Below are 27940 nucleotides of genomic sequence, written 5' to 3'. Positions count from 1 at the left end.
TTCACAATGAGCTACATCCTCAGTCCTTTTTACTTCTTTGAGATAAGATCTCACTAAATCACCCAGGCTGGGCTTGAACTTCTGACCTTCCTGCCTCAGCCTCCCAGGGTGCTGAGATTACAAGCATGTACCGCTGCGCCTGGCCCACAGATGTACTGTTAAGTGAGAAAGGCAGTTGAGCACACCATCCCACAGCCTGGGTACATAGAGGTGAGTATATATGCAAGCACTTGCATACACACAGCCCGTAACCAGAAGCATACACATGGGACTGATCATACCATGGTTGTTCTTACAAAGGCAAACTGGACAATTCAGAGAGGAAAACACACTTTGGCAATGTTTGAATTTTTAAATTATATTTACGCATCTCCTAGATTTACCAACTATTACTTTATTTATTATTTACCAACTACTTTATTATTTACCAACTACTATTAACATTTCCAAAAAGAGGACTTGCCGTGAATAGCAACTATGGAGTCTGTATATATGGTCTGGAGAACATAGACTGTTGGGTGAAGATTACTATTGGGGTGCCAGCATTAAGTGACCATGCAAATGGAAATGTGGCTGTCGACCAGAAGGTGGCGCCATAGAGGACAAGCCGGGGCTCTGCCTGCACAGGGCAGCTGGTACTCCGAGAGTGACCCTAACGCTACATAAATGCACAAGTGCTTTTGCACCTGGCGATCCCTTCAGAGCGGTCTGCCGAGAGCTTAGGTAGCCAGGGATCTCTGCGCTCAAGGCTAAAACTGTCACTGGCCACAATTTGGTTAAAGAAGTGAGAGATCAAGTTAAAGCAACAACTCCTATAGGGGGAAAAGACATAACATCAGAGCAAGCTGCTGAGCGAGGCAGACCCCAAAAGAGACGCTTCAGAAATGCGTGCCTGGGCGGCACGGTGGCCAGGAGGCTCGGGCTCCCAAGAGACCCTCTAGAGGAGTCGGCTTGGAAGCGTGGGTTCTCGCTCAGGGAGCCCAGCCCAGGCCCGGGGTAGCGCGGCTCAGCTCTTCTTGCGCAGCTGGTTGTACTGCGCGCGGCCCAGGATGGGCTCCATGACGCTGGGCCGGAAGAAGCTGTCGCTGACCCTGCGCGCCGGCTTCTCGCGGGGCGTGGCCAGGAATCCGGGGCGCGGCGCGGCGGGCGTGTCCCCGGAGTCCCCCTGGTCGGAGCTGCGGCCGCGCAGGCTTCCACGGTGCTGCGCCGGGTGCGGCGCGGGCTCGGGGCTGGCGGGCTGCGGCCCCGACCCCTTGCGCTCTGCCTCCCGGCGCTGGGGGTCAGCCGGAGGCGGGTTATCGATGTCCCGGAATTCGCTCTCGGGCTCCATCAACGACAGCCTGGGGAGCTGGGGGCCCAGCAGGCGCGTTAGGGTCCCTGCTTAGCCCTCGTCACCACGCCTGGGACGCAGGCCCCCTCTGGGATCCTCGCCTCCATCCCCTAAGAGCGGCCACGCGAGAGCACAGGCCAGGGTGTGGGACAGCAGGATGGACAGCCAGGGACAGCTCTGGGGTCCGATAACTGAGAGCCTGCAGGGTGACCCCTCGGACAAGGCAAGACCTTTCCCCGAGGACGTCGGTGACTCTCCTAACCCTTCCTTGGGCCACAGCTGTAGGCTCAGCGAGGCCACACATTGACTCGGCCAGGGTCAGGTACCCCTCCCTGGGCATGGTTTGGGCCCAAGCTGGCTGCCAAGGTCCCCGGGGGGCTTTTGGTGGGAGTGACTGAATAGCCCACCTCTGGCCAACTCTGGGGTGCCCCGTACCCTGACCCACCCTCCCTGAGCCTGATCAACCTGCAACTTGCTCTGGGTAGGGGCCTGGGAACTTTAAAGGGACGGCACTAGTGTCCCTTGGCTTTCTCCTGTTGGTGACAAGAGATAGAGTTGGGACTCAGCCAGCTGCTTTCTGGAAACCACCCCCCAGGCAAGGGCACAAACACCTGCCACGTCCTTCAGGAGCAGGTGAGGGCTGAGGCATTGGGGTCTCCAGAGTCCCCCAGCAGCAGGGGTCCCCTGCCTCTGTGCTCTTGGGGCTGGGAAGACCCCAGTATGTCCAAGTGTTTCCAGGGCACTGAGGTTGGAAGAGGCTCTCCAGGGTCTGGAGGGACGTGGGAAGTCTGCTTTAGGGCCCCGGAGAGAAGAAGGCTCCAGGGTGGGACTCACCGGCACGTAATGCACCACGGTGTCCACCACGTTGTCGGTGACACCCTTCAGAGCATCCGACAGGGACATGGCCCGCCCCTTGATCGGAGAGACAGCCGGGGCCGCTGTGAGGTGTAGCACCCTCCCCGCCGTGCCCAGCACAGCCTTGGGTGCCCACGTCACAGCCGAAATGGTGCCCTGAAGCGTCTTCTGCAGGGTGTGCACCACAGTGCCCAGGAGGCCTTGTGGGCCGGGCAGGGCCTCCACCTGAGGGCCAGAGCAAGGTCAGCACCCGTAGCGACTCTCCTGACCCTGCCTTCCTGCCCCAGCCCCAGAGCAACAGGGGAGGGCACGTGGACGCCAAGCCGACAGAACTCCAGCCCTGGCTCTGCCACGAGCTGTGTGGCCTTGGGCAAGTCAAGTTCCCTGTCTAAGCCCAGTGTTTTGGTCTGCAAAACAGGACAATCATCTCTACCCTGCCTCCTTTATGGAGTCTTGTGAGGGTCAGCTGAGAGCGACGCGGAAATACTTTGGGTTGCGGGTAGAGACCTTCGTTTGCCTCTGCGTGTCACCCACCATGGGCCGTGGGGCTTCGGGCCCCCACACTCTCCCTCACCTCACTGAGCGGGTTCTCCTCTGTCTCCAATTCCTCCTCCTCTTCCTCCTCCTCCGGCTCCTCACCCTCTGGGTCTGTCTGGTCGTCGTGGTCCTCACCCTGGGCAGCAGCGAGGTTGTGCAGCCAGGGCACACGCGCCTGGCTCTGTCGTCGGGTCACTACCTGCATGGCGGCCGATGCGCCCCACTGGGCCAGGCTGCTCTGAGGGAGGGACAGGGCAGCCACCACTCAGCAGCCGCTGCTGAAGGCCGGGACCCCGGCAGCTGGAGCCCCTCGTCCCCAGAGTTGGGGCAGAGCTAGCCCCAGCAGGTTTTTCTTAAAACTCTATAGAGCGACAGCTTAGGATGTGGGAGGGTGAACCGTTCTGTGAATTTTACAAGCACATCACTGTGTAAGAGTTCAAGAACACACCAGAGGAGCCCCGGGGCCCCCACTCAGTCCCAGCTCCAAGAGTGACCGCAGCTCAGACCTCCACAACCACACATTCATTGGTTTTTTGTTTTGGGAGGGTTCGTTTGTTTGTTTGTTTGTTTTTGGTGCTGGGAAGGAACCCTCAGCTTTACTACGACCAGGCTGAGCACTCTGTCTCCGAGCTCACCCCAGTCCCAGGCTATTTCGAGCTTCCTATAAATGGGTCACCCGTGTGTTTGCTCATGAATGGCTTCTTTCATTCAGTAGTATGTGTGGCAGGGTTCCTTGCAGCTGCACATGGAAGGCCTCCTGCCTTCCACCCATGTGACACTCCTGTGTAGCCACTGCCCGATGCCCCTTGTACAGGATGCTGTCCTCTGTGCTGTCCCCAGTTCTTGGCTAAGGACGAAGTGGACATGAACATTTTTCACATGTCTTTTGGGAGGCATAGAGGTCACAGGGAGGCAGGAAGGAAAGGAAGGGAGGGAGGGAGGGAGAAAAAGAGAAAAAGAAAAAGAAAAAGAAAAAGAAAAAGAAAAAGAAAAAAAAGAAAAAAGAAAAGCTGGAATTGGTGCATGTCTGTAGTCCAGGTCTTAGGGGACTGAAGCAGGAGGATGGTGAATTTGAGACCAACCTGGGCTACATAGACCCAAGTTCCAAATCACAATATCCTACAAAACAAAACGAGGGCAATGAGGTACAAGGGCCGCCTGGGCTTTCTCCCAGCAGAAGGCTCTGTGCTTTCCTTATTTAAGGAGGACACTTCCGGGGCCGGGGTAGCAGGTGTCCTCACTGCTGGGAGAGCCCACGGCAAGAGGCTCACTTGCTGGGATGAGGTGTCGGGGAGTGGGTCAGGGGAAGAACAAGGAGACCGAAGTGGGCAGTGGGGCAGGACCATCCCAGCACCCCGGAGGACTAGCCCTCCACCCCTCTAAAGGCCGCTTGTCCTCACAGCTAAAGTCCCATCCTGGGTTAGAATGCTCCAGGGTGGGAGGGACCAGGGCCCAGGTGGGCCCAGGCAGAGCCCCAACTCTCACCAGGGGCGCCATGCCCGGAATCCACATGGCCAGGGAGTGGCCCTGCTTCAGCGCCCAGGCTGTGGTCTGCATGGCGTGTCGGGAGAGGGTGTTGGCCAGGGTCCCCACCCTGCGCGGGAGGCTCGGCTTGGCCTTGGGAGGTTTCTGAATCCGCTGGCGTCCAGGAGCAGGGGCTGCATGGAGGTTGGAGGGAAGAAGGGAAAGCAGGTCAGAGAGGGGCTGGGTGAGCCATAGGCATGGTAACCGATGCCACTCACTTCCCCTCTTCCGAGATGGGGAAGGGCCTGGGTGATGCTGGGTCCCTCTGGAAATCCCACTGAGCTGTCCCTACTCCTCAGGCTGGAGGAGCCCTTGCCCAGCATGGGGCAGGTGTGTGAGCGCCCGCTGGGGCCACAGGGGTAGTGTGCCAGCCTTGCTGCAGGTACCTGACTCCTCCTTGGCTGGAGGGAGGAGGAGCTCCACCACCTTCTCAATGCCGCTCAGGGCCAGGTCGGCCCCTCCAGAGGCCAGCCGGCCTGCTCGGGTGTTGGCGGCGTACTCCGCAGTCTCCCTGGCCACTCCCCAGGCCAGCTCGCAGCCGGCCAGCGTAGCCCCCAGGACCTTGTCCGAAGTGCTCGCTATGGGCATGCTAATGCTGTTGCGGGCACTGCGAAGGCGGCTGGAGATGGTGTCCTTCAGCTCTGAGGCGATCTGGGGGTGGTGGGGGTTAGGAGTCAGCTGCAGGGCTCTCCCTGCAGGCCGTGGGAGGCCCAAGGCCTCACGGAAAAGGCCGAGGGGACTGGCACTGGTGTGTGGGTACCTGGATTAAGCCAGGCTTCAGAGGGAAAGGACTCTACCAATTCCCATGCCAACCACCCTGATCTCCTGGCTTCTTTGCACCATGCTGCCTGTCAAGATGCTGCCCCTGTAGTGAGGACAGCCCCGAAGTTGCCCCGGGACACACCAGTCCTGCTCCCCTGGTGCCACCTCCCCAGATTCCTGTCCTGTGTCCTGTATCCTCTCTGAACAAGGGGCGGGCTCCACCTGCATTTATACTGATGGACAGGTGTCCTTCCACTTCCTACCAGGTCTGCCCCGAAATGATCAGCCTTCCTCCTCGATCGCTGGGACTTCCTTTGTGACAAAGACATTGTTGCCTTTTGTCCAGATAACCAGGCATATTTTGGCTTTGGAGCTAAAACGCTCGTTTGAGCCCACACTGACCTGGTGCCCTAGGGTCTCTATTTCAGGCTTTGTGGCTGCCGGAAGTCACCAGCTTTCTCCTCTGTACAATGGGCAAGGAGCCCTCTCGCAGAGGTTGGAAGAGGATTAAATGAGAGGGCTCTGGAGAGCTCGAGTCACAGCCCCAGCAAGTGCGGGGCTCAGGGAAGGCTCCCAGAAGGGGCGGGGGGCAGTCAATGAAATGGATAATGCCAGAGACTCAGGACTGGAGTTTACTCCCCCAAAGTGCCTAACTTGAGCTTGTACCTTAGCCAACACCCAATAAAGATATGGCCAGCGGCAGAGACTTGTTTGGTCTCCAGGCCCATAGGCATTGGACCTTGAGGACATGGGGTACAATCCTGGGACCCTGATGAATGCACCCCATGATCTTAGGCACCTTCGACCCAGTGCAGACCCACAGAGCCCCAGGTGCCAGGGACTGGTATCAGGTGGCTGTGGGACCCACCCCAGGCTCCCCGATGGGTCTGCCCTGGGCCCGTGCCTGCTGTCCTGCAAACCCTGCCCCCTGAGGGCTGGCAGCCTCCCCAGGCTGGGACAGTGTTTGCGTGCAGTGGCAGCACTGGCAGCAGCAGCTCCCACCCTCTTCTGGGGAGGTGGTGAGCCCACAGCTCAGGGGCATCAGAGAAGGGGAAGGGGCTCACCTTTTCGGGAGGGTACTGTAGGGCTGGGATCTTTTCCTCCAGGTGGTCCAGGCCTCGGCAGGCCAGCTCATTGGCAGCTGTGACTGGAGAGAAGGGGTGCTGGGGTGAGCCCTGCCCCTACTGCAAGGACCCAGCAGTGGCCTCCATGCCGGGAAAGTACCTTGGGGCCCTCAGATGCCCAGCCTGCTGCCTCCCAGGCATCCTGAGCCCGAGGCCCTTTGCCATCTTTCTCCCCAGTCCACTCGAGGCCAGGTTCACTCCTGCACAGCCCAGCTGTGGCTTCAGGCAGGTCACAGCCTGGCTGAGTGAGGAGGAACCATGGGACCATATGAATCACCAACGGCATTGCCCCCCGACACTGTGTAGGGCTCTGAGTGGGCACCCGGAAGAGGGAAAGCAGGGGTGTGGGTAGCAGGTGGGTGGCCCTGGGGTTGGCCAAAGTGGGGCCAGGCCTAGTCTTGCTTAGTCCTGGGGGTAACAAGCTTCCAGCCACAAGCTGTGGGGGTAACAAGCTTCCAGCTACAAGCTTGTTTGTGGCTCTTGCTCCCCACTCCCACTAGAGCTTGAACCCAGAGCTTTCACACTGAGCTACGTCCCCAGCCCTTTTAAGTTTCTTTTCTTTTCTTCTCTGTTCTTTTTGAGGTAGGTTCTCACTAAATCACCAAGTTGACCAAACTGGGCTGGAACTCATATCCTCCTGCCTCAGCCTCCCAGAGTGCTAGGATTACAGGTGTGTACCACCATGCACAGTGGCCTTTGCTTTTAACCAGTCAGTGTTGAGATAAGGTTGACAGTACCAAGCAGGGGTGGTCATAGGAAAGAGAAGAGTTGTCCCTTGCCCCCCACCAGAGGATGCAAATGCCTCGGGGGACATTGCTGGGAGCTGCAGGGCACAGAAGTTATGAGTGCTCCATCCTGTCTTCAGGTGGGGCAGGGAGCAAGGAGGGGAAGGTAAGAAGTGAGATTCGCCCAGGGCCTGGGTCTTCCGCCTGTCTGTCCTCCCTGTCTACTGCTTTGTGGAGCCCTTGGGTACTCCGGTTCTCTCCTTTGGGGGTGGCGGGTATGGGACTTCTCAGCACTCCTGGGATGTCTCACAGCCCTGACGAGAGCAGGGCCTTAGGACCATATTTCCAGATGGGACAGAACAATTTGCACAGCCACATCTGGTGAGATTACAAGGCCATTGGTCTCTCACCTCCGGGCCCCTGGCTGGTGGTTCTCTGCTGCCCTTATCTGTCACAAGCTGGTGCCATCAGCAGTTGGGCCAGCTCTAGTACTTGCTGCCCCTGCTACTGGTCAGCCCCGCCCTCTCCCATCACTGCCCATATAGCCCTGCCCACCCCTCCTCCTGCAACTTCTCTGACCTGTCATTGTTATCTGCAGAAACCGTCCCTGGGCTCTAGCTGAGGTATGCGCAGGTTCAGAGATCTGTATCTAACAGTGATGGATAAGATGACCAGGTTATAGAATGCAGGCAGCCAGGTGGACCAGCAAGGAAGTGACTGGGTAACTGGATAGACAGATAGACAGACAGAGCATGCAGAGCCCAGCAGGTGGGCGTGAGCAGGACTCACACTGGGTGGACAGCCTGCGGACCACCGGCTCCATGCCCCAGGCAGCCAGGCTGCTGGCGCCCTGCACACCCTTCTCGTAGGCGTTGCACACGGAGGCCACCAGGGGGTGGGCTTCCTTGGTGCTGGCGTAGGTCTTCTGGAAGCACTCGCACGTGCCGCTCACCACAGGCAGCTGCATGACGCGCTGCAGCACGTTCTCCTGCTCCTGGCCGGGAAGGATCACATTGCAGTCAGCCCTTCCCCAACCTCCCAGGAAGGGAGCCCAGTCTAGCCTCAGAGGCCAGCCTGAGTCCAACGGGTCTGGGAGGAACCTGGGCCAAGGAATGCTGGAGTCATGGGAGTTGCCTTTGAGGCCCCACTGGGCACAACCAGGCTCTGCTGCTAGGGTCTTTGTGTTATCTGGGGACCAGGCCAAACCACAGCCTCCTTATAGCCCCACCTCAGACTTATCGGGAGACAGCAAGCATCATGAACGCATCTGCGTGGAGTTTGAACGATGGCTTCATCTAAACATTCTCACACCCTTTCTAAATCACAGCCTCATGCCTGAGGATGCCGGTCCACAGCCAAGCACGCACACTTCCCTCCACCTCCCCATCGCTTCCTCCAAGAAGCTTCCTGCCTCTCCGCCCTCACATCAGAAGCTGCCAGGTCCTTCCCTGGGCTGTCTCTAATCTGTCACTGCCTCTTTTTCCCAGGAGACTGTTGTCTCTGCACCCCAGGACCTTGCCAGACCCAGGAAAGTTAGTTGGAGAAATGAATGACAGTCAGCACTGCCTTGGAGAACATGGAAGTTTAGATCTGCCCTATGCACAGAATCGCAGCATCCTGGCCTGCAGGGGGCTCTGCAGCAAGAATCTGCTCCAGAATTTCCCTGCTGGACTGGAGTGTGGATGTATCACTTCTCCCGAGCTGGAGCTGGCCTCTCTCAGAGTGGCCTGTGCCCCTGTTGGACAGCTTTGCAAAACTGAAGCCCACCTCCATTCCCTGCCCTACCCTCTCTGCCCCAGAACAACTTTGGGCAAAATTATTTCATCACTCATGGGTTGGCCCTTCACATATTTGAAGATAAACATGTCTCCCTTTGGAGGATTCTTCTCCATAGCGAAGAGCTCTAGGTCCCAACTTAGTTTATGAATAGTCCACAGCACCGTCTGGTGACCCCCTCCTCTGGATATACTGCAGTTTGACATTGTCTTTTTTTTTTTTTTTTAATACAGCAGGGCCAGGGATATAGCCCAGCGATACAAGCACCTGCCTGGCAAGCACAAGGTTCTGAGTTCGATTCCCGGTACCAGTAAATAAATAAATAAATAAATACAGCACTCAGGTTTGAAAACAGGGTTCCAGGTATGGCCTGAGCATCCAGGGTGTGGTGGGACCACTGTTTCTCCTTTTTGGGGTGCTGTGCTCTTACTAGAGCACCTAACTGTGGCGGCTGTCACATAAGGAAACCTCAGCTCACTGAGGATCCTTAATGGGAAAAGACGGGTCTTTGAAAGAACAGATTCTGGGGGTGCAGAAGGTACCATTATGGGTGCCTTGGTGGCCTGCCTTCATCTAATTCCAACAGTGAGCCTGAGCCAGCAATACTACCACCACCCTGCTGATGTGGAGACAGAGATTCAGAGACGTGAAGTGACTCGTCCAGGGTCACACAGCTAGTAACTGGCAGGGCAGGGTTCCAAGTCAGGTTTGAAATTAAATATCTGGGATTGGCTTCAACATAACACCAGAAGGGTGATTCATAGGGTGATGGGGGCCCGGAGTCATGTGGCTGGCATGGGAGAAGGGTAGATGGGACCTGAGCAGTTTTCCACCTGAAAAGTAAACTAGAAAACTCCCTGCTCCGACCCAGACACTTGAGCTCTGGGTAACTTTGGATGCGCCGCTGCGGCAGGGTTCTGCTCCAGTGTGCAGGGGTCTGCATAAAAGAGCACTGAGAAGACCCACAGGGACACTAGACAGAGCAGGCTGAGATCTTAGCTTTCCATCTGGCAGGTGAGGTACAAACTGGAGCTAGAGAAAGAAAAGAAAACCTTTTTCTTTTTTGTGGTACTGGAGATCGAACCCAAAGGCTTCACCGTGAACTACATCCTCCCCCCACTTTTTAAAAATTTGAACCTGGGTCTTGTCAAATCACAAGTCGCCGATGCTGGGCTCGAACTTGTGATCCTCCTGCACCACCACACCTGGCTAAAAACCCCTTTAACATTTTGGACAGTGCTTTCGGGGTTGTTTTGGACAAACTCAAAGGGGGAAAGAAGTATGGGAAAGGAAGACCCCATCATCCATTAAAAAGGCTTAACTATGCACATGACCATTCTGTGCCTATCTGTATTCTATGATTCAATATAAAATTTGGCCTGCTGATCTAGTGCAAAGGTTAAAGCCTTATGTGGAATGAAATGGGAACTGTATGGCTTCATAACTTTCAAGTTTCAGGGGCTGGGGATTTAGCTCAGCGGCACAGCGCCTGCCTGGCAAGCGCAAGGTTATGAGTTTGATTCCTGGTACCGGAGAAAAACCAAAAAAACCAAAAACAAAAACTTTCAAGTAGTTTCACTATCTGAACTTTACCCAAATCAGAGAGGCCTTAGAAACGTGATTTTTTTTTTTTTTTTTTTTTTCACTGGGAATCAAACTCATGACCTCAGACTTGACAGAGAAGTGCTTATGCCGCTGAGGTACATCCCCGGCCCAATATAACTCCAGTGCACAGTGAAAACCAGGTCAAAGGTAAACACTAGATGCACTGAATTCTACCTCATTCCCATGCACAGCAGCAAAGGTTGAGCCCCGGGAGTCGCCATTCACAGCCTCAATGATCCCAGGGTCACAGAATGTTCCAGAACCCAGCTCTGCCCTGAACCTATGTCAGGGTGGCAGACAGAGCATGGACTCTTGAATTAGGGTTAAGGACATAGCATTTCCCTTGTTTCTGGTTCCCTCCTGTCCCTTAGCCAGTATTTCTGTGTTTTTTCTCCAAAGTGGTTCATTTTTTTGTTTGTTTTCCGGTACCAGGAATCGAACTCACGACCTCGCGCTTGCCAGGCAAGCTGTGTTGCTGAACTAAATCCCCAACCCCGTGGTTCATTGTTAATAGGCTTCTTATCTGTTCTCCAGATCCTCCCACAGCTGTCTGCAAAAGGTGGTAAAGCCAGAAATAACTGAGACATGGTCCGTGAACTGGGACTGTCATTTGGACACACCTTGCTCAAAGTCCTTGACTCCCCCACCCTGCCCACCTTCTCCAGCCACCGTCCATCCCAAGTCTAGGGCCCAGTACTCACAGGAAGGTCTCCATCCAGCAGCATGGGGCCCTTGTTCACTGCCATCCTAGCTTTTCCTGCTGCACAGCAGAGAGTGCCGGGCTGCGAGGAGCCCGCAGGCTGCAGTCTGCAGGACAGGGCCCCACTGCTCGTGGTCACCCACCAGGCCCAGGCTGCCAGTGAGCTTAGTAGCCCTACGAGAAGACATTAGGTTGGAGAATGGATGTCTCATAGGAGGCCACTCCTTAGGGTCCCACAGCCATGAGCTACTCCAGAGCCTTCTAGTGAAGACGGATCTCTCTCTCTATTTTGAGACAGGGTCTCACTCTATAGCCCAGGTTGGCCTTGAACTCACAGTGATCCTCTTGCCTCAGCCTCCCAAGTGCCGGGATTACAGGTGTGTGCCACCACGCCTAGCAAGACAGATATTTCTTATAACAGCCCAGGACAAGAAAGGAAAAGTGCAGGCAGCAACAAGGGATAGGTGGTTTTACGTGAAACCTCAAGGCTCTTAAATGAGTGTCCAAAAGAGACTAGAAGAATGAGTTGAAGGCTTGTTTTTTGATTTTTGGAAAAGCTCTGAGTTAATCTGTCCATTTCTAAGCAAGTACCTCATCCCTCTGTGTTCAGCCAGGTGAACAGGTGAGCACAGAGTCACTTGTAAAACTTGCTATTCCAGCTGTACTCTGGAAAAGCCAGAGGCCCCCGAACACTGCTCTGTCCTCCTGGTCCTTCCTCTGAAGCTTCCCCTCGGTGCTGCAACCCCCAGAAAAATTCCCAAGAGCCCTTCCCCTCAACTCCCTCCCTTTAGCACCCATAAACAAGCCGGGTCTGGCTGTGCCCGGGCCCCAACTCACGGCCGTGGACTGCCTCATGGTCTTGCGGAGCCGGGCAGCAGAGCGTCTCTGAGTAGAACTCTTTCAGCCACTCCAGGGAGTCTTGGGCAACACTCCTCGGGCCTCCAGCTAGAGGAAGGCAGAGAGGAAGAGCAAACTGGGCCAGCCAGTTGCCATGGTTACCTGACCCACAGTCCCCTGGGCTCACCCTAACTGCTATAAGGACATTTAGCCAATGGGGAGATGGACTGCAGAGCAGATGGTGGTCCAGGCTCAGAGCTTTGATTATTCCAGCACCCTGAAGAAATATTGGTAGTATTTCTGTCCCTCAACTGGTAAAAATTGCTTTCCATAAAGAACATGTGGGGGGAGCCGGGTGTGGTGGCACACGCCTGTAATCCCAGCACTTGGGAGCTGAGGTAGGAGGATGATTGTGAGTTCGAGACCAACCTGGGCTACAAAGTGAGCTCAAGGCCAGCCTGAACTGCATAGCAAGACCCTGTCACAAAAAGACAAAAAAAAAAAAAAAGAACATATGAGGATATATATCATTAAACTCATGAGCTCTGAAGTTCCATCTAATTCCGTAATGTGGTCTCTTTCCCCAGAGGGTCCTGGGGGGCAGTTTTCCACCTCCTTCTCCCATGCTTTCCTATTTACTAGCCAGGGGTTTACTGAAACCTGTATGGGGACAGCATCCATCTGAATGTACTAGTCTTCACTGGAGACAAACTGATCTTAAAGGTGAAAAGATGGAGCTGGGGGGTCAAATCCTTGGAGAAATGTCAACCTCTGTAAATTCCCAGAGTTGAAGAAAATGTGCTGAACTTTGCCTGGCCTAAAATGCCACTGAAGGACAGTGGGACAGCCAACCAGGTTTTGTTCGCGTAAGTTGGGAGGAGGAAGATTGACAAGATTCTATAACGGGCCAGTAGCAGCCAGATGACACCTGTCATCTTGTCCTCAGCAAGGACTCCAGCAGGTCCCAAGTTCTAGTTCCTGGCTTCAAAGATGACGGAGGACTGTGATGAAGCTGCCATGTTCAGATTGCTAGAGTCTCTTTGTTAGAATGGGGAACAGAAGCACATTTGTTTCCCTTCCTGCTGGCAGAAGTGCATGTACTGTGTTGGTGAGTCTCTGCTAAGTTGTAAGGCATGGGTAACAGAGAAAGAGGCCTGGTGTAGGGAGGCAATCAAAACGACAGTTGGTTATGAAGTCTGCATCTGTGATATAGTAAAGGAAGGGTATGGGGGAGAGTCACGCAGGGTGCTTCCAAAAGGGATACTATACCACTGACACACTGGCACCTAGCGGTCCAACCTGGGCTTCTCAGAAAGCAGTATTAGGAACGGAGGAGACAGGCAGTTTCTAACGAGGTGGCCTCTGCCCTCACTTCAAGGTCCAGAACTCTCCGGGTAGTTGTGTCTGGACTGAACCCTGGGCCAAAGGGCGATTTGCAGCCTTGAGAGTAGCAGCCACGGGCCAGGGGGAGCAGAGGGCTCTGTGCCTGAGAGCTCTGTTGACAAAGCAGATCCTTTGGCCGATACAGCTGGATTCTGGAATATGGGTAAGAGGTGAGAGGTGGTAAAAGGCCCAGGGAGATCCCGAGGGAAGTGGGAGGCACCCGTTGCCAGCAGCTACTGCAGGGCATGGGGTTCTACCTTCCTTCTCCATCAACCCTGCTTCCCCAGGGTAATCCCGAGTGCTGGGATTACAGGCACGTGCCACCATGCCCGGCCCCCACCCCTGCTTCCTCTTCCACATGAGAGCAGGGGCCTCCACCTGGGTTCACAGGTGGAGCCCCAAGCTGAGCGTGGCACTCAAATATCAGTTGTGGCATACACTCTCAGGAAACAGTGTCGGGTGCAAGTGTGTGGCCCATACCGCTAGGAGGGACTTGTTCAGTCCGGGGACTCCTCATGAATGTGCAGGCGCAGGGGTGGGAGGAGAAAGACGCACAGGGACAGGCATCAGGACACCATTAAGGCATGCACTCAAGATGCAGCACTTCCCAAACTCTGCCACCCACCCTACTTGCAGGGGACAAAGTATCAAGACAGCTACCACCAAAATCAACCCAAGGCGACGTCTCCAGGCAGAAGACAGCCAGCCACTGCCAGGCCTGCTGTGGGCAGCTCTTCAGGGAGACTGGACAGAGCTTCAGAGGGGGGGACCCCTCAATCCAGAGCCCCCAGATCTAAATCTCTTACATGTCACAGCCAGAGCTCCCTCTACCAAGGACGGCCCTCCTTTTGTAACTCTGCTCCAAAGCCAGAACACATCCACAGATGCACAAGTCAGTTTTGTCTAAAAATTTATTAAACATAATTAATCTCTTACATAGAGGATCTGAACAAGGGCAAAAGAGTTATTTAAACATTATGTGCCCTGCTCTAGCAGCTTTCATTTCTCTTTAAAATTCCTGCAAAGTTCTTTTCCAATTTGCACATTGTGATTACTTCAAAAACAGAGCACCAAGGACCTGAGTCTACTTTTCGAGAATCTCAATCACATTTATGGGAAACTTAATCAGTGTATATTCTTTCCTCATTTCCTTTAGGATAAATATGATTATGGCTTTCTTGGTGGTGCTGACATCAGTCTGGCACCCCATGCCCCACTTCACATCCTTCAAGCAAAAGGACCTCAAATCACAAAGACCCACCCAACACCCCAGACGGGAAGTAGGAGCACAGGCAAATGTCACTGACTCAGTATCCCCATGTCCCTTTCACTGGCCCCCGACTGCCCTTTCCACCTCCCCCAGCTAGCCTAGGGACCAGAAGTCTGATTTATCACAGAAGAGTAATCTTCCACCATTCACAAAATACTCATGAAATTTTTAACTGCATAAATTTTCTTGAAAATTAATATGGAATCACCCAAATAGTTACATGGCTTTAAATAAAAACAATCTGGATAAATCTGGATGGTTTAAATTTCTGTGCTATGGAATATAAATCCCTAACGAGAGTTCCAAACTTGGGGAGCTAAGAGGCAAAAGGTCAGAATTCTGCAGCCTCGCTGTCGAGGAAGTCGGGAAAGGAGATGATGACCTGTCTTGTTTGTTTTCCAGGGTCAATTTCCTTATCTGTTCCAGGCTAGGCAACAGGCAGCCGTGACCTTCCACCTACTTTCCCCTCAAATCTCCTTCACCTACTTCTGATCCGTGCTTGCTGTACCACCAAGATCTCTGCCCAGACGCCTCTCCACCACGAAGGTGCCTGACTAGGTTCAGACAACGTGCAGAGACAGTCAGGGCCATCGGGAAGAAGGGCTCCAGCCCAGCTCACCTCCACCCCGCTCCAACACCTAAACAGGAGGGGTAATAAATGAGGGGGAAGGAAAGGAGCTACTACTGGTTGGATCCCAGCGCTGGGTGCACAAGAAACCAACAATCCATATAACCCAACCCATACTACACATTAGTGTTCACTTATTAGCTTGATTAGGTCTTTTTCAATTTTTATTCATCCCTTAGACACTAAGCTCCTACCATGCAAGACAGACGCTCAGGAAATGTTACGTGAAGGAAAAATATTCAGAGGTAGCACTTTATAAACTTTTTGTGCTTGTGCTCTATTCCTGGCCTCACCTCTGCTCCCATTATAGGTTGCTAAACACTCATGCAGACAAACACTTTATCGCAGCCCGACATGGTTTGTGACTAATGCCAATACCTGTTCCACTGAGACGTCACCTTCAGAACAGGCCCTGGAGCTCGGCCTGCAGCCGCCCTAGCGGATCTTCAGCTTCATGTGAGGGTACGCCACAGTGATAATGCCTGCGACCGAGGACACGAGACCGCCGAGCCCAATGATGCCAGCATTGGACTTGTAGATCCCCAGCTGGTCCAAGGGGATCAGGATGTCACAGAAGTTCTTCACTGTGTCCAGGAGCAAAGGAGGATGTCGCTTCAGGGATCGGAATAAGAGAAGAAGAAGGGACTGGAGCCATTCCGGCTCCTCATCAGCCACACAGTGCCCAAGAGGATCCCCGGATGTTGATTTCCCTCCCTTTGCCCTTTCGTGCGTCACACAGGCCATCTGCAGGGAGATTTCATACAGGTCCCTGACCAGGCTCAGCAGGAGGAAGTAGTAGTAGTGGCGGGCAGCCCGCACCTGCCACTTCTCTTTACTGATGCCAGAGGCGAGGCCAACGTTCTTCACCCAGAGGACGGTGTCGCAGATGAAATAAACCACACGGTTCAGGTTAGCTAATGTCAGACATAAGCGTGGCACCAGGTCAGTGGCATGGGTGCTTTGCTCGGTTGCCTGGATAGCATGGACCACGTTGCCTAGCCGGAACCCTGTGGGAAGATCATGTGCTGTTAACACTGTCTCGTTAACACCCAGTGGGACGGGGAGGCAGGGTGAGGGCTAGCACTGGCATCTTAACAACTGGCGGGCATCTGAGGCTCAGGGTGCCTCGGGAAAGGAGAAGGCCTTCACAGTATGGTAAGGACACCTAAAATGATCCTGCAAGGCTTGCGAGACACTGGCTTTTGAAAGGTACCTCCTCCATTCCAGTGAGCACCTTAACACTGATTTATACCACACCCTGGGCAAGGTTAATCACCGGCCTGGGTTGTGACATGATTGACACCGGCTACACTTTCCAGAAGGAAGAACCACCACAATGTGAGCTCTAGGGGCATCAGTCTCTTCGTATCTGATACCTTACACTTTATTTTCTAGACAAAAGATTGCCTTAAGAAAATTATCACTTTGCTATTTCTCTAGTCCAAATCCCACCTGACTACATACTGTCAAGAAGACAGAATGGAGATGACAGGGTTTAGTGGACAAGATAAGTAATATTGTGGCATGGGTTCCTAGGGGAATTAGTCACCGCTGCAACAGCACGTCCTCACGCAAGTGTGTAATTCAGTTAGTCAGCGGTGCGTACTTACTGAATGGACAATAAGCTCTAGTCCTACACATCACAGCAAGTACAGAAGGACATTTCCTTAAAGGGCTACACTGTAGATTCAGTAAGGGCTCGAAAGTGGCTACTCTCAGAACACTTACTCAGAAGAGTACTTGATATTATTTTACGAAAAACAACAAAAAGAGTTTATGTAATGACTGTTCCAGTACAGTAAATGGACTCCAGCTTCTGGTTCCGGCTCTTGTACTAACTGGCTGCAGCAGCCTGGGAAAGCCCTCTCCGGAATTTAGAATCCAGTGACCTCCGCAGGACCTTCAAGTTCCATTCTAAAGAATATAAGGCAGAAAGTTTTCATCTTGGCCTTCAAAGCCATCCAGAAAAGCTTACCCCACCCTTCCTATGCATCTACTTGACAACCTCAAGCCTTTCTTTCTTTCTTTTTTTGTCTTTTTGAGAAGGGTCTCACTATGCTGTTCAGGCTGGCCTTGAGCTCACTTTGTAGCCCAGCCTGGTCTCGAACTCGCAACAATCCTCCTACATCAGACTCCCAGGTGCTGGGATTACAGGCGTGTGTGCCACCACGGCTGGACCTAAATTTTTTCTTTCTGCCAAACTAGTTTCTTAAGTTTTACACCGATTCTTCAATCATAGGGTTTGCTCATACGAGTTCTTTTTTTTTTTTGTCTTTTTTGAGGCAGGGTCTTGCTATGCAGTTCAGGCTGGCTTTGAGCTCACTTTGTAGCCCAGGCTGGTCTCAAACTTGCAATGATCCTCCTACCTCAGCCTCCCGAGTACTGGGATTACAAATGTGCACCACTACGCCCAGCCTACAGTTCTGAATTCAACCTTCACATGTGCTCTTTCCTCCAAGCATTCTACCTCCATGTATGGTAGCAATGCCTACAATCCCAGTACTCTGGAGGCCGAGACAGGAATATCATGAGTTCGAGGACAGTCTGGGCTACAGAGCTAGTTTTGGTTTTTCTTTTTTTTTGGTTTTTCTCCGGCACTGGGAACCGAACTCACGACCTTGCGCTTGCCAGGCAGGCGCTTTTGCCGCTGAGCTAAATCCCCAGCCCCTACAGAGCTAGTTTAAGGCCAGTCTGCACTGACCTTGTCTCAGCTCCCTGCACCTCCAACGAATGCTCTTTCCATTTCTCCAGCCACACCTCAAGCTCTACCTTCTCCAAATCTATCCGTTATCCATTCATCCATCTTGTTCTCTTTCAGGGGTGGGGGTTGAACCTAGAGGCTCTGCACTGAGCCACATCCCCAGGCTTTTATTTTTTTATTTTTTATTTTTTTGAGACAGGGTCTCTCACTAAGTTGCTAAGTTGCAATTCTCCTGCCTCAGCCTGCCAGAGTGCTGGGATTACAGGTACGTACCACCATGTCTAGCTTAAAGTATCTTTCTTTTCTTCTATCCCAGCCACATTTGGCACTAAATCTTGTATCATTATTTATAACACATGGTCTTATTTCTGCCATAAGGCTGAAGACTGTTCCTTTACGAAGCAGGTGATCACTAACAACCTGTATGAGATGCCCTCCATCCTATTCTAATGTCTCTGCTGGCCTACTGCAGCCACATCTGACCCTCCTCAAGCAATGAGTCAGGCATGTGACTGCTCTGAGACGCCTGGGATTTCCCAGGAGGATGTGTTATGAAAGTGAAGCAAATGAGTACAAAACACTGCCTTTGCCAATTGCCTTTAACACAAAACTACCTGGTAAATAACCTAAGGAAAGGTATCCATCCAGCAATCCTCAAGAGAAGAAGGGAAAAGGGAAGACGGTCTAGGGCAGAGGTATTCTGGTTTCCTTAGAACAGCAAGCTCACAAGAAACAAAAAGCAGCTCATGTCAGGGATGGCCAAGACACGGTGTAATCCTCACAACAGAGGTGAAGCCACACAGTGACACAACCCACAGGTCGGGAGGACGCCAAGGATCGGGTGTAGCACCAACCGCGAACAGTCTGCAGCAGAAGAGCCAACCTCAGGGGCCTGTACTTCCAGCAGGCAGCCTCACTAGTTAACCTCATCAGCATACTCGGTTCAAGAGAAATTACGGCCTCGAAAGCCTATTGTGAGTTATAGGGTCTGAGGCTTCTAAACCAGGAGCAACTGTCCCTCTCAAGACAGGGTACTTACATTTACGGCCAGTGCTCACACTGGACTCCAGTTTCTTGAGCTTCATTAGCACGTCTTTGCCAGCTTTGGGCTCTAACAAATATCTAAGCAACATGCATGTGTATTGAGTGGCTCTGTAACGGAAAAAAAAAATGAGGAAAATAATTTACAAACCAAATAAAACTTGATTCATGAAGCAAGGCAAAGGGAAACATATCTTGCTGAACGCAAAGATTCCAAGACAATTTCTCATGTGGCGGCTCTTACAAGAGCAACATTCTGCAATATTCATCCCACAGGAGGGCCAAAGGGTAGAACGTGCAATGGGAATGCAACACAAAGGTTATGAAAGGGAATTCTGCAATAAAGTAGTATACCGCCTGCCAAAGGTACAGGAAAATGGATGCAGTCAGAGTGAGAAAGCACACAAATCTTCCTGTGTCATATCTGCAAAGATCCATATCTGTTACTTTCTCAATACAGAAAAAGTTTTGGATTTCTAAAAGGAACTTTTCTACCACATAGCCTACTACTTATATGACAGGACACAACCTTAAACCAGGACCAAATGAAAAGTCTACAGTCTGAATACCAATTTTGTAAAACTAAGGGATCAGACACATAGTAGTATATAAATCAGTATAGATATATTTTATGACTTTTGAAATTAATGATTTGATATGAAACATAGCATCTCGTTTAATATAGTATTATTCAATGAAGTGATTATTGTCATACCTATGAATGGCAATGACTTACTCATGAATATGAGAAACCTGACATCACACAAACATCCAAATGGATCTGGCAGTCTAATACTAGTAGGCTCAGCTCCTAGTACCCTGCATCACAGGGATATTCTCCTCAAAAAAGTGTGGCACATTTTCCAAAATGGGTGAACTTGTTTTGGGGGAATGAAATAAAAAGAGAAGATAGGGCTGGGCAGGGAGGGAAGCACACAATTTATCTGCTCTCTCCCTTTTTAGTGGTACTGGGGGTTGAACCCTGGGCCTTCAAATTGAGCTGTATACCCAGCTGGAGATGTAAAATTTTTTAAAATTTTGAGACAGGGTCTTGCTAAATCACTGAGTTGCCCAGGGTGTTGGGATTACAGGTGGGAGCCACTGCACTTTGCTCTCAGTCTCATCTTAAAGTGTGCTTTCTGGCTAGAGAGGGCTTGAGCTGCTCAGTCAGTGTACCTCCCTTTGGAACAGGACCTCAGACGAGGTGTTTTGTTTTTGTTTTGGAATGCCAGTTTGTCCATGGAAGTTACAGAGATCATTAAGAGGATTGGGAAATGACGGTAGAGATCCTGAATCTTACTAAATAAGTATATCCTAAGCAATTATTAACCAGTCTCCTCGATAAACCTTGCAGGCAACAGGTACACTGAAATTATGGAGTTTTAGTTATTTTTGTTTTTCCAGTGCTAGAGATTGAACCCAGGGCCTTTCCACCGAGCAACACCCTCAATCCTTTAAAAAAAAAAAAAAACAAAAACTTTTTTTTTTTTTTTTAAATTTTGATACAAGGTAAGTCTCTAAATTCCCTAAGCTGGACTCAAAATTGCCATCCTCCTGCCTCACCCTCCTGGAGGCCTAAGATTACAGGTTTCTGCCATCAAAGCCAGATTTCTATTTTAATGATGCTTGTAACCATTTTGAAAATCGAAAGGACCTTTAAAAAGACAGTGTGGCTTATAGTTAGGAAGTCGCTACTAGAATGAAATGCATGAACTTCGATCTCAGCTCTTGGGCACTTCCTACCTGTTTCAGATTCCCCATCAGTGAAATGGGGATTTTCAACACTGTCTATGTCCTAGGGTTGTGATAAGGGCTAATATCTGCAAAACAGAACAAAACTGATACAAGTCTGGCTTCCCAAGACTCCTTACGGAGGCTACTTTTCCTGTGAGTCTGTGTTACAACCTGAACACCCGGAGGAGAAGAGCTGTTCCAGAGAACAACAACAGTAACTTTTTTTTTTTTTTAAGATTATTGAGCAAAAATCATCCAAACAGCTGATAGAAACACTGTGGGCAAGGATTAGTACCGGAGACACAATCTCTGATAGTCCTAAAGGCACGGCATGTATGCAGGTCTATTCTCTTGCCACTGGATTTTTAGTTTCCAACTTTGACCCGCAGTACTTCCAAGACTCAGATTGGGTAATAATAATGGAAGATAAAAACTTCTGTTGCTTCATAAGCGTTTCAAGGGCGTGTGTGAGGACACAAGTAGTGGATTGCTTCAGGAGCCGCAAATGCCAAGCCCACGTTCTTTAAAAGAAATCCCCTGGAAGAGCGCTGCGCGCGAGAACTCCGTCTCCCGGGAGACGCTGCTGCCCGGGGCGCCCTGGGACTCGGGGCTCGGGGGCCAGGTCCCTCGTGGGGCTGGCAGCGCCCTCCGCGCGTCGCTGCTCCGGGGCTCCGACCCTCTACTGGTCGGGGCGCGGAAGGACGGGACGCGCCACCGACCGGGGCGAGAAAGGAAGGGGTGGAGGCGCCGGCACCGTACTCACCTGAAGAGTCGGTCCCGGCCCTGGGTCTGGTTGGCGAAGCGGATGAAGGTGTCCATGGCCCCAGCCCCAAGGCCACGCGTGGCAGGCTCGGTCATTGGTCCTCTGGGACGGCCGCGGGTCCCCGGGGAGCCTCGGAGCCGGATAACGGAGGGTGGGCGGGGCCGAGTGTCCACCCACGTGGGGGCGGACACGCCCTCTGAAGCGCCTCTTCTCGGGCTTCCGGTCGGAGCCGGAAGTGGTGGTTACTAAGGCGACGCAGGACGCCCAGCAGGGTGAGCAAAGCTTGGGCTTTCTAAATTCGAGGGTTAGGGGCTGGGGGTTTAGCTCAGCGGCACAACCCCTGCCTGGCAAGCGTAAGGTCGTGAGTTCGATTCCCGGTACCGGGGAAAAAAACAAATTCTGGGGCTGCGGCTCCCATGGTGTCCGAGGACTCCGATTTCCAGTTGGGTGTCCAAATGGAGGCTGAGGGGGCGCGTCATCCCCTCTATAGGTGTCCCCGAGTCTCCGCAGAGAGGCAGGATGAGAACTCCAGGTGTAATCTTGAACCAGCACAACCCAAGACCTCCCCTGAGCCTTTGCTTGTGGACCCCGGGGCTTCATTACGTCCCAGAGCGGTGCCTCTCTACCCTTGGAGCTGCACCAGCTCCAGGTCTGGTGAGGAAAATGCTCAGAGCTGGGGTGAGACAATTTGTGGAATGTATTCCTAGCTTGAGAGCAAGGTAAGTGAGAATATCCTGTTAGGATTATTGCACGGTTATTACCTGAGGAAATCCTAAAAGAGGCAACTTGAACAAAATAGAGTCAAAGGAGATTTCAGTGAAATTGCACCACTGAACATTCGCTCCTTGAGGCTTCAAGATACAGCCCCACTCATTCCATAACTAATTTTATAAAATGTAACCCCCTATAGGCACAAATAAAGTCACCTTCTTCGTTTGTTTTTGTGGTATTGGGGGTTGAACCCAGGGCTTTCTCAGAGGTGAATCCCCAGCAGCTTTTTAAAATTTTTTTAAGGCAGTGATTTCCTGAGTTGCTAAATTGCCCGGGCTGAGCTCAGACTTGAAACCCTCTGCCTCAGCTTCCCAGAGTGCTAGGATTACAGGTGCGCACTACCGTATTCTGATAGTTTACCTGTTTTTGTAATCTTCATTTCCCCAGTTTTTTCACACTTGGCCTTCTCCTCTGATTTCTGCCTCCTCCTATCTAGCTGAAAGGAACCCTGCAAGCAGTGTGTGGCTACTCCAGGCACAGCCAAGCACTGCCCGTACTCCGGCAAACAACCTTGGCTTGGGCACATTTCAGGTCCAAAAGTGTTTGCCTTAGTGGCTGAGTCTGCCCGCGGTAGAAAGCCGGGAAAAGCTCATACAGGACTTGGTATCGTTTGGGCAGTTATAGCCAGGATATAGATTTGCACAACATGGTCTGAGTCAGTGATGGTGAACTTTTAGAGTTTTCAACGATAACAAACAGCCAGCTGAGGTGCCACCTCTGCTCCAGACTCTACTAGAAAGAAACTAGGCTGTGGGCAAGTATATCTTCTTGGCCTTGTGAATTATTCACCCTTTGCAGAGGGAAGCGCCCTTCAGAGAGCTAGAAATATTTTCTAAGTACAAGGCCCAGGGCAGTGCAGTGCTGTGAACAATAGGAATTTTGTGAGTTTTGGCCATGTACCAATTACTGTGCTAATCTCTAGGCCTACAGTAATAGGTTAGTAAGGGACACAGTACATTGAGTAGTGCAGTGTGTTGATATGTTAGATGACAGAGACAAACTGCTAAATGTGGATTGATGTCATCTGTTTTCTATGCCTAATTCTGCCTTTTCCACAATACTGTATAAATTGAATCATGTAATATGTGACTTTTCCAGTCTGACATTCTGTGTAGTATAATGCAATTGAGCTTCTGTGCTGTACATATTAGTAGTTTGTTATTTTTATTACTGAGAAATTTCTTAACATGAGTGAATCATACTTAATTATGCATTCACCCACTAAAGTATATTTGTATGGTCTTCAGTTTGGGACAATGACAAATAAAGCTGTTAAAAATATTTAAGTACAGATTTTTCTATGAAACATAAGTTTTAATTTTCTCTCATAAACATAGAAGAGTTTGATTATATGTTTAATCTTGTAAGAAACAGCCAGACTGTTTTCCAAAGTGGTTGTACTATTTGTATTCCCTCTGACAACGTGTGGAAGTTTATCTGTTTCCTGAAGGGTAAATATTTGGCTTTTCTACTTTACTGCTACTTCAAACAATGAACATAACACTCTCGGTTGGTTCCCTGCCAGCACTCATGGGAATGCAGTGATAGGACATTATAATGGGCACATGTTTAACTTTTTAAGAAACTACCAAGCTCTTTCCAAACTGGTTTATTCCAATGTACTTTTCCAACAGCACTGTATGAGCATTCTAGCTCCTCCATACCCTGTGAACACTTGCTACAGACTATTTTTGTAACTTTGAGGCATTTCAAGTGTATCCTGTTGTTTTAATTTGTATCATATGATACCGAACATCTTTACATGTACCTACTTATCGTTTATGTGTATCTTTTGGTTAAGTGTTTAGACAAGTCTTTTGCCCATTTAAAATATTATTTCTTTTATATTACTGAGTTTTTAGAGTTTTTTATTTTTTTATTTTTTTTGGTGCTGGGAATTGAACTCAGGATCTTGAGTATGCCAGGCAGGCACTTGTGCCACTGAGCTCTCTCCCCGGCTAGCGTTTTTTAAATGGTCTGGCCAGACATGGTGGCACATGGCTGTAATCCCAGCACTGTGGGAGACGGAGGCAAGAGGATCACAAGTTTGAGTTGAATTAATGAAATTCCCTCACGCTGTCCTTGTTGAATCACATTTACCTATAATGCCAGGCAACCCTGATCTGTTCCCCATTACTCATTTTGTATTTCAGGAATATGTATTTCAGAAATGGAATCACATTGCATGTAAATTTTGAGGCTGGTGTTTTCCACTCAGCATAATGTCTTTGGAATTAATCTATATTGTATGTGTCAATACTTTCCCCTCTATTACTGAATGGTGTTCATTCTACATATATACCACAGTTTGTTTAGCCATTCATTCACCTATTGAAAACCTTTAGATTGTTTTCCATTTTTGGCAGTTATAGATGGAGCTGTTGCTGGGAGTGGTGGCGCATGCCTGTAATCCCAGCACTTGGGAGGCTGAGGCAGGAGGATCATTGCAAATTCAAAACCATCCTGGGCTACAAAGTGAGCTCAAGGCCAGCCTGAGCTGCATAGTGAGACCCTGTCTCAAAAAGACAAGAAAGAGAGAAAGAAAGAAAGAAAGAAAGAAAGAGAGAGAGAGAGAGAAGAAGAGAAAGAAAGAAAGAAAAAAAGAAAAAGAGAGAGAGAGAAAGAGAGAAAGAAAGAAGAAAGAAAGAAGAAAGAAAGAAAACTGCTATACGCATTTATGAACAGGTTTTTGTGTGAATGTAAATTTTCGTACTCCCAAAGTAGATAACTAAGGAGTGAGATTATTGCATCATATGGTAGGTGTAACTTTATAAGACCTTGCCAGATCTTTTCATGGGTGACTACCATTTTGCATTCTCAATAGCAGATCCTGAAAATCTGGTTGCTCTCAGTCTTCACCATACTTAGTATTGTCAGCTTTAAAAAAAAAAAATTAGCCATTCTAAAGCCGGGTGTGGTGGCTCCTATCTGTAATCCCAGCATTGAGGAGGCTGAGGCAGGAGGATCATTGTGAGTTCAAGGCCAACCTGGGCTGCAAAGTGAGCTCAAGGCCAGCCTGAACTGCATAGGGAAATCCTGTCTCAAAAAGACCAAAAAAAAAAAAAAAAAAAAAAAAAAAAAGCCATTCTAATATGTAGTAGTAATACATCAGATATTTACAAGTATGTTTGTTTCCTAATATTTTGAGGTTGTACATATTTTTCTTTATTTATTTTTTTATTTTTGTCTTTTTGAGGTAAGGTTTCACCATGCAGTTCAGGCTGTCCTTGAACTCACTTTGTAGCTGAGACTGGCCTCCAACTTGCAGCGATCCTCCCTCACCCTTTTAAGTGCTGGGATTACAGGCATGCACCACCACACCTGAACTTTTCCTGAACATCTTTCTTTTATTGATTTCTAAAATAATTACTTTGTGCTCAAAGAACATTTATTTACTTATTTATTTAGACAGAGTCTTGCTATGTAGCCCAGGTTGGCCTTAAACTCACTATGCAGCCCAGGCTGGCCTCAAACTTTTGGTATTTCTCCTGCCTCAGCTTCCTGAGTGCTGGGATTACAGGTATGTACCAACACACCCAGCTCAATTTGTCAAGTACTGGTTTGTGGCCCAGCATATAGTTTGTCTTCATAAATGTTTCCTATATACTTAAAAAGAATTTGTACTCTGCTGTCATTGGGGGTTGTGTTCTATAACTGTCAATCATCAGATCAAATTAGTCAGTAGTATTGTTCAAGTTTTCTGTATTCTTATTAATTTTTGTCTCCATGTTCTATAAATTGAGAGTAAATTTTTGAAATATCTAACTATAATTAAAGATTTGCCATTTCTTCAATAAACTGCACTCAGTTTTTGCTTCAAGTGTTTTCAAACTCTTGTTATTAAGTGCATAAATGTTTAGGACTGTTACTCCCTTTTGATGAATAAATCACTTTTAGCAGTGAACTTTTTTATCCCAGCTAATATTCTTTGCTCTGAATGTCCTATGTCTACTATTAAGGTAGCCACTCCAACTTTCTTTTCAGTTAGCATGATGTATCTATTTCCACCTTTAGTTTTAAGCTATAGGAATCTTTATATTTGTAAGTTTTTTTCATATATAACATGTACAGAGTATTGCTCACTAATCTAATCTGACATTTCTACTTTTTGATCGGCATGTCTACCTTTGATATGATTATTGCTGTTTATTTTATTTGTACCTTCTGGTTTTTTGTTCTCTTTTTCCTCCTCTTTGCCTTTAAAAGATTATCTTTATGAGTCTACTTTCATTCCTTTGTTGGCTTACTAATTATAATTTTGTTTTATTACATTAGTGCTTGATACAGGATTTGCACTTGTAATCTACCTTCAAATGATATTAGTAAAAAAAAATTAAAAAAAAAAAAAAGATATTAGTATATTTGCATTTCCAGCCCAGGCTGTGTACTACATGGTACATTTTTCCTACATATGCTTTGTTTAAGCACTGTAACTAAAGAGATATAAATAATAAAAAGCTTTTATATTTACTTACATATGTCCCCTGTTTTCATTCTTTTGTGTAGATTCATATTTTCATCCCATACAATGTTCCTTCCCCATGAAGGCCCTTTTTTTTTTTTTTTCAACATTGTGTATTACATTTCTGGTATCCTGATGATGAATTCTTTCAGTGTGGAAGTTTAAAAAGTTTTATTTCACCAGGTATATAACTCAGCAGCACAAGCACCTTCCTGGCAAGCGCAAGGTCCTGCATTCAATTCCTGGTACAAAAAAGAAGTTTTGTTTCATTTTCTGGATACAGAGTTCTAAAGTATAAGTTTGTTTTTTCAGTACTTTCAAGATATTGTTCTGCTGACTTTTTGCTTGCATACCTTACCTCGAAAAACTACTACTAGGGCTGGGGATATAGCTCAGTGACATAAAAGCCTGCCTGGGAAGTGCAAGGTCCTGAGTTCAATTCCCGGTACCAAAAAAAAAAAAGAAAAACTACTGCTATTCTTTACTTTGTTCCTCTGTATATAATATGTTCTTTTTCCTTTGGTTGGTTTTCAGATTTTTGTCTTTATCACTGTTTATCATTTTGGTTCTGTTGTTGTGTTTTGAAGTTCACTGGGGTGATTAATCTGGATTGTCAACTTGATTGGCTTGAGAGACACCTGGCAGATTAGTAAAGCACACTTCTGGGTGTGTCTGGGTGGGTCATGGGAGTGTGACCTTTGGTTTGTATCTGATCCCTGGCCCGTGCTCTCTGCAGTTTCCCTGTCTCTGCTTCCTGGCTTCTGTGAGGCAGGCAACTTTCCTTCACCATGCACTTCCACCATGTTTCTGCCTTGGAGCCAGCCAACCATGGACTGAAACTGTGAACTAAAAACAGAGCAAAAGATTTGAAAAACTTGCAGTCTAGCCGGAAAGGAAGTGTGCATAAAGTTAGGAGCAAAGAAAGTGTGACTGTTGAAGAGATTGGCACCATTAAAAAGAAGTCAAGTAGTTTGTGCTTGAGCCCAGATAAACATTGTCTCCTTTAATTGTAGATGTCACTTATTTTATCCTACCAAAAGGGGAAGCTGACTAATACAAAAAATTGATACGAGTAGTAGGGTCACTGCTGTGATTATATATGACCATGTGGTTTAGAAGCCTTTAGAACTGGTCTGTAGGAAGAGTCTGGAAAAGTTTGAAGATGAGGGCTGGAGAAGCCCTAGAATGTTGCAAGCAGAGATTGAAGGGCAGTTTTATGGGAAGCTGAGGCAGGAGGATTTCTGCAAGTTTCAGGCCAGCCTGGGCTATATAGTTACTTCAGCAGCAGCCTAAACTATACAGAAAGACCAACCCCCGCTAACCCCCCAAAAAACAAACAACAACAAAAAAGGGGCAGTTTTGGTGGGAGCCAAAGACTGAAAAGCTGACAGGAATGTGGACAGTAATGACTG

At 49.5% G+C, this 27940-nt stretch overlaps 3 protein-coding genes across 9 annotated transcripts in view; 1 reads left to right on the top strand and 2 right to left on the bottom strand.

The window, feature by feature from the left end:
* Positions 1-55: 55 nt before the first annotated feature.
* On the bottom strand, positions 56-11022 carry Plin1 (perilipin 1). 2 transcript variants are annotated; one of them, XM_013512551.1, is made up of 8 exons: positions 10940-11022; positions 7647-7851; positions 6073-6155; positions 4633-4897; positions 4208-4380; positions 2760-2960; positions 2165-2410; positions 56-1348 (listed from the first exon to the last, which is right to left on the bottom strand). In XM_013512551.1, the coding sequence occupies exons 1-8, from the start codon at positions 10982-10984 to the stop codon at positions 1007-1009; spliced, it is 1560 nt and encodes a 519-aa protein (XP_013368005.1). In that variant the 5' UTR covers positions 10985-11022; the 3' UTR covers positions 56-1006. The 2 variants fall into 2 exon arrangements, with proteins under 2 accessions (XP_013368005.1, XP_013368006.1); XM_013512552.1 differs by lacking the exons at positions 7647-7851; positions 10940-11022 and adding an exon at positions 7437-7578.
* Positions 11023-11833: 811 nt separating this feature from the next.
* Pex11a (peroxisomal biogenesis factor 11 alpha) lies at positions 11834-21406 on the bottom strand. Of its 3 annotated transcripts, none has more exons than XR_001233331.1 (4): positions 21296-21406; positions 18797-18909; positions 15435-16063; positions 11834-11883 (listed from the first exon to the last, which is right to left on the bottom strand). XR_001233331.1 is itself a non-coding variant. In XM_013512553.1 (3 exons), the coding sequence occupies exons 1-3, from the start codon at positions 21388-21390 to the stop codon at positions 15492-15494; spliced, it is 780 nt and encodes a 259-aa protein (XP_013368007.1). In that variant the 5' UTR covers positions 21391-21406; the 3' UTR covers positions 14052-15491. The 3 variants fall into 3 exon arrangements, 1 of the variants encoding a protein (XP_013368007.1); XR_001233330.1 differs by lacking the exon at positions 11834-11883 and adding an exon at positions 13120-13310; XM_013512553.1 differs by lacking the exon at positions 11834-11883 and having other exon boundaries at positions 14052-16063.
* A 71-nt stretch (positions 21407-21477) lies between these two features.
* Positions 21478-27940, top strand: part of Wdr93 (WD repeat domain 93) — a 54988-nt gene continuing 48525 nt past the window's right edge. For 3 of the 4 annotated variants that reach the window (XM_013512550.1, XM_005381546.2, XM_013512549.1), the window contains exon 1: positions 21478-21567. The gene's annotated coding sequence lies outside the window, so the exon portion shown is untranslated. The remainder of the gene's footprint in view (positions 21568-27940) is intronic. The other variant, XM_005381547.2, reaches the window with a different exon arrangement.

Source organism: Chinchilla lanigera, unplaced genomic scaffold (assembly GCF_000276665.1).
Source record: "Chinchilla lanigera isolate Chin_1 unplaced genomic scaffold, ChiLan1.0 scaffold00015, whole genome shotgun sequence".
In the NCBI taxonomy this organism is placed as follows: Eukaryota; Metazoa; Chordata; class Mammalia; order Rodentia; family Chinchillidae; genus Chinchilla; species Chinchilla lanigera.
This window is presented reverse-complemented; position numbering and strand designations above follow the sequence as displayed.

Excerpts from the sequence above, each read along its gene's own strand:
- Pex11a (XM_013512553.1), bottom strand. The coding sequence starts at position 21,390 with ATGACCGAGCCTGCCACGCGTGGCCTTGGGGCTGGGGCCATGGACACC. Across the intron at positions 18,910-21,295 it reads GGCCGGGACCGACTCTTCAG|AGCCACTCAATACACATGCA; the intron begins GTGAGTACGGTG and ends TTTCCGTTACAG. Across the intron at positions 16,064-18,796 it reads TGTGAGCACTGGCCGTAAAT|GGTTCCGGCTAGGCAACGTG; the intron begins GTAAGTACCCTG and ends ATCTTCCCACAG.
- Plin1 (XM_013512551.1), bottom strand. The coding sequence starts at position 10,984 with ATGGCAGTGAACAAGGGCCCCATGCTGCTGGATGGAGACCTTCCT. Across the intron at positions 2,411-2,759 it reads AGGAGAACCCGCTCAGTGAG|GTGGAGGCCCTGCCCGGCCC; the intron begins GTGAGGGAGAGT and ends TCTGGCCCTCAG. Across the intron at positions 1,349-2,164 it reads CCGTGGTGCATTACGTGCCG|CTCCCCAGGCTGTCGTTGAT; the intron begins GTGAGTCCCACC and ends CTGGGCCCCCAG.